The following is a 12,387-nucleotide window of genomic DNA, read 5'->3' as shown; positions in this document are numbered from 1 at the left end:
TTTACAATTTTCCTTAATACGCCAGTCAATGGGAGCAAAAATAGGATATTACCTCCGAATTATATCTTACTGCATGGATTTTAATGAAATTTTGGGAATAGCCTCTACTTATCTCCTAATTCAAAATCTACCCTATGCCGATGTGTGCTTTTATCTTGGGGGGTGGTTACCACCCCTCCTTAGGGGTGGAAAATTTTTTGGTTAAAATAACCACGGAATTCGCTAGAGAACCTAATTCTAAACAAAGACTGTTCTATAATTTTTTTTAGGCCATTTTCATTGAAAAATAACAAATTTTCGAACGGTTTTTTCCGAATACCTTAAAAACTATGCATCTAACTAAGAAAACTATATAAAACATTTTTATAGGTTATAAAAAAACAAAGACATACTTGCCTTCATAAATCTTCTAGTTATAATACAAAAAGAGATATGGTAGGTGAAAAGAGTTTGTTTTTTGGTACATGCTCAAATTGGTGTATTCAAAAATGAATAACCATTTTCAATTTCGTTGCAAAACGAAAATACAGCCGAACCATATTCTAGTCCAATCAGAGAGTGCAGTAAGCACCTCTACCGGTTTCGAAACTTATTAGTCTCTCATCAGGAGGTACATATCCTGCTCTCTCTGATCCAACCCGAACAAACCGCAGCGTGCATTCCCGGATTGCAACGAACGAAATGGCATAGATACACTAGCGGTAACTGCTAGCAAAAAGACTAAATTTTTACTCTAGTGGCATATAAAACAACATAATGCTATTCTACATCCCACCAGAATGAAAACAATGGGAACCTTCTCTGGTTACACCTCCGAGGCTTCTACAATTTGCAAGCCATACGGATGCTGAGACTAAGGAAGATGTGGGAATTCTACAATTTACAATTTACGTCCCATCTGCTCAGGGCTGTAAGGTTCCAACGAGAATGGTTTCCTTCGTACTCCAATCAGAGTAAATGTAAATAAAAAATGAATAACCATTTTCAATTTCGTTGCAAAACGAAAATACAGCCGAACCATGTGTAGGAGGTGTAACCAGAGAAGGTTCCCATTGTTTTCATTCTGGTGGGATGTAGAATAGCATTATGTTGTTTTATATGCCATTAGAGTGAAAATTAGTCTTTTTGGTGTATTCAACTTGAAATGACAGAGAAACGGTCGATTTTAGGTGTATAATGCTGCCAATACCTTTTGTAGTGCTTAAAAAGATCTTTAAAAGCAGTAATATTAAAGGTACATTACGTTCAAACTAATAGAGATATGAGATATGCTGCAAACAAAATTAATAACTAATGTATTTTAAGAAAAAGTGAGAAATAATTTTAACCCTCATCCACCAGAATGTAAATGCATCGTTTTCCTTCTACAATACCTTTTATTATAGTGTTATTTCTATGTTCAAAACATTTTCTTTTTTCTCCATGTAACTTGAAAATAATAAGAGATACAGTAATAAAAAATAAAAACGAAATTTTTATCTAAAAAAACCCTAGATTTGTGTGTGGTATCCTTTTTTCGTATCTCTTATCATTTTCGAGTTACATGGAGAAAAAGGAAGATTTTTAAGAAAATTTAAAAATGCGCTCTATAATTTGATCTTATTTTTTTACTATTAATTTTAAACCAGTCCAACTTTTTGAACATAGAAATAACACTATAATAAAAAGTATTGTAGAAGGAAAACGATGTATTTAAATTATGATGGATGAGTGGTTAAATATACTTCTCATTTCTTCTGAAAATACATTAGTCATCAATTTTTTTGCAGCATATCTCGCTCAGTTTGAATGTAATCGACACTTAATATTGCTCATTTTAAAGGTCTTTTCAAGCACTACAAAAGTTATTAGTATCACTATACACTTAAAATCGACCGTTTCTCTGTTATTTCAAGTTGAATACACCGATTTGAGCATTCACCAAAAAATCAAACTCTTCTCACCTACCATATCCCTTTTTGTATTATAACTACAACATTTATGAAGGAACCAATCTCTTTGTTTTTTTTAAGCTCCAATATTATTTTATATAGTTTTTTTGTTAGATGCATAGTTTTTAAGGTATTCGCAAATCTCCATTCGAAAAGGTGTCGTCACTTTTCAATGAAAATTGCCTTTTTTCAAACACGAATAACTCAAAAAGTATTGAGTTTTCAAAAAATAATTATAGAACAGTTTTTGCTTAGAATTAGGTTCTCTAGCCTCTTCCGTGGCTATTTTAACCAAAAAAAATTTTACCCCCGAGAAGGGGTGGGAACCACCCTCAACATAAAAGCGCACATCGGCATAGGGTAGACTTTGTTTCTTGAGCTATTCCCTACTTACTGTGAAAATATCAAGTAAATATGTAGATGTAGAAGGATGGAATTCGGAGCTAAATACCCTCATTGACTGCCCTATAAATAGGCAATTTGGTTTCGTTTCGATTCATAGGTGTCCATGTAGCCCCACTGAAGATGTCTGGAGAAACAGAAACAGCTATATGGGGATGGTGGATCACCTCTGAACCCAAATGAGACAAGCTGTTGTTTGATTTTTAATTAATTAATATAATTGAAAATTTTAACTAAAATACCGTAGAAACGGCTCTGAATCTATCAAAAACAAATTTCCAGTAAATCGGAAATTCAGTGTTAACAAACTAATCACAAGAGGTCGTAGTTCAGTATAGTTTTGAGACGCAAGTCACAAGCTGACACTACAATTTTTCATTTGCTAAATCTCTCATACAATGACCTCTGTCGCTCCTCTCTCCATTTTATCTTTGAACATATATTTCTAGTTCATTGAAATTTTAAGAAACAGGAAAAACTGTGTATTAGTATTATTATTATTATGAAGGTATTCGAGAGTTCTATTCTGGTTGTATTGATAGGTAAGCGCTAATTGTTTTTTTATTCTTACTCAGTAATTTTAAGTTTACGATTTTAATGAAAATAAATTATATTTTTCTACGAGCGTGCAAAAATGTCTACTTTCGCGCACGCATTTTAGTTTAGAAAGTTTCACTTTTCCGCACGCGTGTTACTTTTCCACACGCGTGTTACTTTTCCGCACGCGGTTTTTACTTTTCCGCACGCGTGTTAATTTAGATATGTTGTAACTCTTGCAGAAAGTCTCTTTTCCGCACTCGACTGCTTGCCGAACTTTCTAAACTGCAGACGCGTGCGGAAAAGAATGACTTTCTGCACTTGTTAGGAAAATAACTATATTTATCTAATATTTGTAATAAAATACTTTAAATGTGTATGGAAATAAATCGTCATAGCTACATGCACCTTGTTCCCTGCCGCTCTAAATAGTTTTACACAACTGCATCCAATCCATCCCCTCAGGTTCTTGAGCCAGGATATTTTTCGTCTTCCCACAATTCGCTTTCCTCAAATTTTACGTAGCATAATGAGTTGTAATAATGAGTATTTTTATCCTCTCACCCCATACCTACTCAAGTTTTCGTCTTTCTTTTTCTTCTTCTTCTTTTTGTGCAGACATGATTCATGACATGTGTCTGTTTTTCAATGTGCCTCCATTAAGTTGTCATTCCATCGTTTCCTTGGTCTTCTCACTGATCGTTTTCCTATTGGAAAACCAGCTCTCGCCGTTCTTACTACTCTATTTATTGAATTCATTTGGCTTATGTGGTCATTCCATTCTACTCTTCTGTTTTTTACCCAGTTATTAATGTTGTCCACCTTGCATCTCCGTCGTAGATATCTTCACTTCTAGCTCTATCGTACAGTGTCTTACCATCGATTTTTCGAAGGGTTTTTCTAGTATTTCTAGCATTCTTTTGTCCTTTCTGTATCAGGCCGTGTTTTTGCTGCTTATTTCATTATTGGTCTGATGACTGTTTTGTAAATTCCGTCTTCTACTTCTTTTCCGATATTTTTATTTCTCCATATTGTTTTATTCAGATAACCTGCAACTCTGTTTGCTTTATTCACTTGATCTTCCACTTCTGTTTTGAACTTTCCGTAGCTAGATAGTGTAATGCCCAGATATTTAAACTACGACTTTTTCTATTATGTGACCCTCCAGTTCTAATTTACATCTTATTAGATTTGCTGTTATAACCATGCATTTGGTTTTTTTTGGACAAAATAATATGTTAAATTTTCTAGCGGTTATATTAAATTGGTGTAGCATACGTTGTAAATCATCTTCACTTTGAGAGATTATTTTTGCGTCGTCTGCAATAGCAGATTATTTTTAAGTTGTTTTTACTTTGGCATAGTTCTTACTTTGTTTATTATTTCATCCATGATCAGATTGAACAATATTGGACTCAGGAAGTCTTCCTGTCTCATTGCCAGCTTCAATTAAGTCAGTTAGTTCTTCATCTACTTTTACTATTATTGTGTTGTTCTGGTAGATATTGTCGATCATTTTAATTAATCCTAGAAGCACCACTCTTGAGTACAATAATAGATAATTTAATTTGACCCTGTCAAATGACTTCTTAAGGTCCACGAAACATAACTATGCCGGCTTGTTGTATTCTAAGGATTACTCTTGAACCTGCCTCACTATAAATATAGCGTCGGGGCATGAGCTTCCCGACCTAAAACCTTGTTGTTCTTCTGCTAATGTTACATATATATTTTTTTAGTTTGTTTGTTGTCATTTTGGTCGTTAATTGTAGTGGTATGTTTGATAAATTGATTCTGATTTTTTTCCCTTTTTGAAGAGAGGTATTGCTTGATCTCCATTTTTGTGGTATTATGTTTTGTTCACGCACAGGAGAGAGAGGATTGGATAGAAATAGTCAAACGACTTACATGACGCCACTACATCCTTACGAAGGAGAACAGATAGAGGAGGAGGAGGAGGTTTTGTTCTATTATTTTTTGGATTAGTTTTAGTAGTTGGTTGGTCAGATCATGTCGTCCGTACTTTAGGAGTTTATTCAATATTCTGTCCTTTCCTGGTGATTTTCTATATTTCCTTAATGCTTCTTTACCTCTGCTTCTTCAATTTTTATTTCTTCGTTTGTTCTCACTTCAGGTGTTGGTGGTTCATTATCGTCACATTTAGCAAATAGAGATCGAAAATAGTCTGCCTAAGTTTCCTTCTGAATGTGTTTCGTTTTTATTAGTTCGTTCTTCTCTTTTCTTTGTCCTCTGATTATTTTATATATTTCCTTTTGTGTTCCGTAAGAGTCGTGTTTTATCTGGTTTGAGAAGCTCTCCCAGTGTTCCCTTTTTATTTGTCTCACTAAAGTGCTCGCTTCGGTTCTGATTCGTTTGTCGTGGTTGTATGCCTATTGCGTTTGTTGTGTTCTGTATTGTAAAAAGGATTTCTTCTTTTCTTTACATTTTGTCTTCACTTCTTCTCGAAACCATGGAGTTTTCTTTTTTGATAAATAAGTACTGGTTACTTTCCTCTCTCCAAGTGATTCTGTTGCCGCGTTAATTATGTTACTTTTGAGTTTTTCCCACCTTTCCTTGATGTTATCTTATATTATCCTATTATTATATTCCTTATCGTTATCTAATATTCCATTCTCAGCAATTTTCTCCGGTATTCTTTTTCTGTATAAGTATTCCGTGGATTCCGTATTTAGTACTTCTGATTTTTGTTTGTGTTGATGCCACTCTTTTAGGTGTGAAGTATTTCATGGTGATTCTTAGTTTAAATAATACTAGGCTGTGGTCACTACCTACATCTGCCGAGTTGAGGCATCTTACATCGTTTATTTTTGAAGGATGTATATTTCTGTTAATTACAACATAATCTATCATAGTTCTTTGTCCACGAGTGTCATTGAATGTATATTTGTGTAGGTTTAAAGGGGTTTTTAATTTTAAGTTCGTTATTTGCGCAGAAGTTTATCATCAGTTCTCCATTTTATTTTTTTACATTCTCATTGTGATTTTGCTTAATCCCGGGTATTACTTAGATGTCTATTCGAGCGTTAAGATCCTTCAATATTATCAACTTTCTTCTAACTTGATCTACTACTTGTTGCAATTGATCATAAAATGTTTCCATTGTTGTTTGGGACTTTTATTATTTTCTGGGCCGTATACTCCGATGATGTTCAGGTCTTCCTTCTCCATTCTTATTTTTGCTGTTTTCGTCTTTGGATAGTTAAAATATTTACGCTTCATTACATTTTTCTGTAGTCCGTAATAAATGTACATAATGTGTTTTAAACTTTCTGTCAAATGTCATTTTGACTTGAATCTGTTTGAATTATTATTTCACTTATGATACACAAATATTAATAGAGAAATGCAATTCGTTGTCTAGAATATTTCAACAGACAAGATAACAAAAAATGATCGACTAATAGGTACACAAACAATTTCGGATATTTAAGAAGGTTTATTCGGTGATTTTTTCTTATCCTTATAAGAATGTTAAAGGAGAAGAAAAGTTAAAAGTGAGTGTCAAAGGCTGTAAATTGCAACTGCATAAGCTATTATAAATATATCGGCATATTGATTACATTTTTATTACTCGGAAACATCTATAAATAAATATTTTAAAATTAATACCATAACAATATTTTGCGCAATATGAGCATTATCCGTATTGCTGATTATCACCTTTTTCAAAACAAAAATAAGATCAATAAAAGCGCTCGCTTAATATATTATGAACTGTTTATAATCGTTGGTTGGTGTAGTAATTTTTATTTTAATTAAATATTATTTCTAAAGTCTGTTGTATGTCAATACAAGCATAAAAAACCTCTAAACACGGTAAATGAGTGGCGCACACAATAATCAAGCTACAGAAGAGCTGATAAATATAGTTTTAAAAGTTAGGCATCACCTAAAATTATGCTCATTTTCATAGTTGATTTTTCCATGAACAGATTAAGGGATTCCGCTATTTTCAACGAAAACTCTTCGTTTATAAATTCGCAAAAGTGTTTGTGTTATTGCGTTGCCGCTCCTAAAATATCTAGAGGCCACCTAGCGATGGATTCGTATGTAGTTTTGTCTTCTGAATCCAAATCTGAAAAAGGCATTTCGCTATCTCTAACCATCTTCGAGATATCCGACCTCAAATTCGTCATTGTGACGTCACAAGCCTCCTTTAAATTGACATTTTCTTCCGACATAGAAACGTCAACTCTACTTTGTTTTCGTTTGACGCAACTAAACGTCAACATAAAATTGAAATGTCAGATAAACAAATTTTATTTATTTATGTTAATGTACCTAATGTTAAATTACAGTTCACTATTTTCAAGAAAAACTGTTTATTTTGTATTTATTTATTTTTATTAGATATCAAATCTATATTATACGAGGTATGTCAAAAAATATGAAGTTCGATCAAGATTAACGTATCTTTATTTTTCACAATATTGAAAAGTGTTATTATAAAAAGTTGTTTGGAGTTAAAAACTATGTTCTAATATGCAATTATTACTTGTACATCCTTCTAAAGATAAAAAATATTTGAAAATTTTTCTCAAATTACGGATACCAATATCATTTTCATTCATAACTCTTTTATTATTAATTTTACGAAGAAAAGTTATTCTTCATAAAAAGATCTGCATGGTCTAAAATCTAAGATGCAATCATCATATATCAAATTTTATCAATTTTATTCGAGGTATGTCAAAAAATATGAATTTTGTTCGAGAGTAGAGTACTTTTATAGTTCACAATATTTAAATTAGGATATAATTGCATATTAAAACATAGCATTTAATACTAAACAAATTTTCATAATAGAAATTTTCCATATTATGAATTTAAATACGTAAATAAACAAAGTTTTCATTATGATAATGCTCGCATTTTCAGCTTGTTTTTATTATTTTATATTTTTGTTTGGAATGTAGGTACACTGTTGGCAAAGGTTTACTCAAACTTCTTTTTTAAATTATACCGGGTGGAAGAAAAGTACGTTTTTCTGATATTAAGTTTGAGACACCCTGTAGGAAGGACAAGGTGCAAGTGTGGGTGTTTCAATATGTTTAAACCATTTCTTTGGACTAATAACAATTAGAAAATTAGTTAGTGCAGATGTCAAGTTAGATAGTTTTTCAGTCGCTATCTAATTTGTAAACAAAGTTAATATTTTAAGTCTCACCTATTTATTTATATAAAAGCTGTTTATTTATATATCTAAGCTATTTATTTATATATCTAAGCTATTTATTTATATAAAAAAATTGATAGTTGTCAGTGTCAGAGGAAAAGTAATAAAACGTTGGAAAATTTGTAAAAAGACCGAAATTTGACTGAGTTTCCATTAATTAGTTGCAGCTAACCTAATTTGATTGGTTTTTACTTCGAAACCTGGCAAATTAAGGAGTAGAACAAGATAAAGAAGTTAATCTAAAGTAGAAGTTATCTTGTTCGAAACAGTGGGTATACATCAAAATTGTATCGTAGTCTTATGATTTGTGAACTTTTTGTTTTTTGAATGTCCCTGATATCTTTAGAAACAAGGAAAATAGACAGGTTTATTCTTTAACATGATGTATTTTAACGGAAACCAAAGCAAATTAACAATAAAAAATAGCATTTAACAAACCTTTAAAAACAGAAAGGCACATAACGTTAACAATTATTCTGGTCGACACCTTGAGAGTTATTGGTCGATCAAGTGAGCGGTATGCACAGCGCAACATAAGAGAAACAAGGTTGTTTAATGGAGGCTCTGTAATGTTTGGGGGTGGAATTTCCTTGAGAGTAAGTACGGATTTGGTGTATACGTGGATGCTCTTTAAATAGCGAGAGGTCCATTCCACAGATTTTCTTTCTTTGAACTCCCTGTTCCTTTCGCACTAGATATAGGAAATAATTTCAGCTTAGTGGTATGATAAGACATGGTCTCCTCACGTATCACATGTCGTCAGTTAAAACACATATTAAAAAGTGAAACCGTCTAGTTTCTTTATTATTAAAGATATCAGAGAAACTAAAAAATAAAATATTCAAAAATATTAGACTACAATACAATTTCCATATATAGTATAGTATAGTTGATCCAAAAGATGGCATAACCCAGACATCCAAAGTGAAAGTTATCCTTCAACACCAAATTGTTCTATATGGTCCACACAATGTCCAGAAAAAAGTTTGAGCGTCGGGTTTGGGGGGAGAGGGGGAGAAATCGGTAAATTCGTAGTTTTTTTTAAGTTTTTCGCCAATATTTCTAAAACTATGCGGTTTAGCATGAACAACCCTCTATACAAAATTGTTCTACATTAAATTTGAAATAAAAAAGGCCCTATGCATAATCTTTCTAAAATGAATGGTTCCAAGGTTACGGAGGTAGTATAGTATAACTGGTCCAAAAAAGGCCTAACCCAAACATCCAAAGTAAAAGTTTTCCTCCAACACCAAAATGTTCTATATGGTCCACATATTGTTCAGTAAAAAGTTACACCATTTTGAGCGTCCGGTTTGGGAGGGAGATGGGAGAGAAGCCGGTAAATTAGTAGTTTTTTTACGTTTTTCGTCAATATTTCTAAAACTATGCTTTAGCGTAAACAATGTTATATACCAAAATGTTCTACATGAAATTTAAAACAAAAAATATTGTATACATAATTGTTATAAAATCAACGGTTCCAGAGTTACGGAGGGTGAAAAGTCGAGGTTTTCGATACTTTTTATATTTTTTGGGCAATATTTATGATTTAACTATACCAAAAACCCAGACATCCAAAGTGAAAGTTATCCTCCAACACCAAATTGTTCTATATGGTCCACATAATGTTCAGAAAAAAGTCACACCATTTTGAGCGTCGGGTTTGGGGGGAGAGGGGGGAGAAATCGGTAAATATAAAAAGTATCGAAAACCTCCACTTTTCACCCTCCGTAACTCTGGAACCGTTGATTTTATAACAATTATGTATAGAACCTTTTTTATTTTAAATTTTATATAGAACATTTTTCTATAGAACATTCCTTACGCTAAAGCATAGTTTTAGAAATATTGACGAAAAACATAAAAAAACTACTAATTTACCGATTTCTCCCCCATCTCCCTCCCAAACCGGACGCTCAAAATGGTGTAACCTTTTACTGAACAATATGTGGACCATATAGAACAATTTGGTGTTGAAGGAAAACTTTTACTTTTGATGTCTGGGTTAGGCCTTTTTTGGACCAATTATACTATACTACCTCCGTAACTTTGGAACCGTTCATTTTAGAATTGTTATGCATAGGGCCTTTTTTATTTCAAATTTAATGTAGAACAATTTTGTGTAAAGGGTTGTTCATGCTAAACCGCTTAGTTTTAGAAATATTGACGAAAAACGTAACAAAACTAGGAATTTGAGAACAGATTTTTCTCCCCTCTCCCCCCCCCCCCCCCCAAACACGACGCTGAAAATGGTGTGACTTTTTTCTGAACATTATGTGGACCATATAGAACAATTTGGTGTTGGAGGATAACTTTCACTTTGGATGTCTGGGTTTGGGTCTAACTATACCATACTAATATTTCGAAAAGGTACCTTTGTACCTTTTCTTCTCTACAGGGTGTCTCAAACTTTTGTTTTAGTTAAAACACATATTAAAGAATAAAAACGTCCATTTTCTTTATTTCTAAAGATATTAGGAACATAAATCACAAAACATAGAACTTTCAATTCTTGTTTTGCCAAACTGAATCAAATTGGGTATACATTTTACATGTAGGTAACGGAGAAATTTCATGTCTCCTTTTTAAAACTCTAAAACTATGTAAATCGTGAATCTGGTCCACCCATTTTTCTGTAGAAACTAGAAGACATGGCCAACAAAACAGTATATTTTTCTTGCAACCACATAACCAAGGATTTTCACTGTACCGACTAAATTTAAAATCTCAAACTACTTTTTTTTCTTCCTTTTTTTAAATTGTTTAAAATAGGTCTTTCATTTTCAATAATCTCATTTTTTTCTTCAAAATTATACAAGGAGAATTACTTTTCAAGTAGTTGACCAATTACGCAGCGACACTCATCCATGGTTAACTGCACGCACACTTTTTATAGGTACTGTAACCAAATTTAAATCTGGTAACAGGGCTACTGATATACACAGCGCGCTTACGGGCTTACGCCGTCGCTCCTTCAAAATTTTCAGACACTAGCCGGTCCCGAGCGACAACGAGTATATAACCATTGTAACCACAAATGAGACTGGTAACAGAGTATAATAAAGTGCAACTGAGTCACATTAACTCGATTATATTTTCGTGTGTCTACGAGTAGTTGGCTATTTACTGAATTAGGTACAATTAACACATAATATAATAATATATTTCTATTGGTAAAAATATTGGTAAATGGAATTATTTATCGTCATAAAATATTTATTTGCAAGATTTTTAACAGTTAGCAATGGTAACAGGTAAACAGGTGGTAACATGAACGCTTCGCCAGTGAGTTTTTCTAGTTGTATGTTTTCTAGTTAAGTTTGTATAAACTAAATGTATGAACCTGAACGTAATGTTTCTCGATTAGTTACACGTTAAGCGTTATAAACCAATAAACCATTATCGTCGAAATAGTTCTGTTGTTTAGGGCGCTAAATTTGTGATCAGGCAATCCGTGAAATATTAAAATAATTTAGGGTAAATTTTTGAGCTCGATAACTTCTAAACAGTTTAACCGATTTTGATCACTAAACACGAGCTCGAAAATATAAAATTTTAAATCGCTGGTCCGTCTAATATACATAACCAACATTTTCTTACTATTTTATCATACGGGGTATCACAGATAACTTTGTTTCCATACTTTACGTGCTCACTGTACATCTAATGACATAGGCGTAACCAGGATGATCCTAAGGGGGGGGTTACAACTACTGGAAGGTCTCTGAGGGGTATGGTGTTAAGCGTATAAAGCTCAAAGTACATCCCAATGGGGGGAGTTATAACCCCCAAAACCCCCCTGGTTACGCCTATGTCTAATGACGCATAAAGATAGATCAAAAAATAATTGTGATCATAATCATATTCTTTTATAAATTAAATCACTATTCTGTTTCTCATGATCATATTTCAGCCATAATAAAAAAATAATTATTTTTTTTAATTAGATAATAATATTACAAATATAATCTCTATAATTTATAAGACTATACAAATCAAAGAAAATACCATTTTATAAATGCAAGAAACACATTTGATTTGTTTTTATTCCAAATTGAAAATAAAATGTGACAACTGTCAGATTTAACTAAAATGTCATGTTAGAATAAATGTCATAAATGTGTATTATCACGGACTTACCTTTTTTCCTATTATTTGTTACGCACTGAAAAATGATCATGAAAAGAACAATATCAAAGTTGATAATGGGACCAGTTTGATATATCAAATTTCCTAAACCTCTTGTCCGATTTTAGTGACTTTTGAATATATTATAGGCTTATTCTTTAACAATATCCTTGTAATAATATTGTTGCTATA

General features: G+C 32.4%; 1 protein-coding gene across 1 annotated transcript in view; it reads left to right on the top strand.

The window, feature by feature from the left end:
* Positions 1–2,647: 2,647 nt before the first annotated feature.
* Positions 2,648–12,387, top strand: part of LOC114339228 (facilitated trehalose transporter Tret1-like) — a 52,704-nt gene continuing 42,964 nt past the window's right edge. The window contains exon 1 of the mRNA XM_028289848.2: positions 2,648–2,875. Within this exon, the coding sequence (XP_028145649.2) occupies positions 2,836–2,875 (40 nt within the window). The 5' untranslated portion in view covers positions 2,648–2,835. The remainder of the gene's footprint in view (positions 2,876–12,387) is intronic.

The sequence above is a fragment of the Diabrotica virgifera genome, chromosome 5 (assembly GCF_917563875.1).
Source record: "Diabrotica virgifera virgifera chromosome 5, PGI_DIABVI_V3a".
Lineage (NCBI taxonomy): Eukaryota > Metazoa > Arthropoda > Insecta > Coleoptera > Chrysomelidae > Diabrotica > Diabrotica virgifera.
This window is presented reverse-complemented; position numbering and strand designations above follow the sequence as displayed.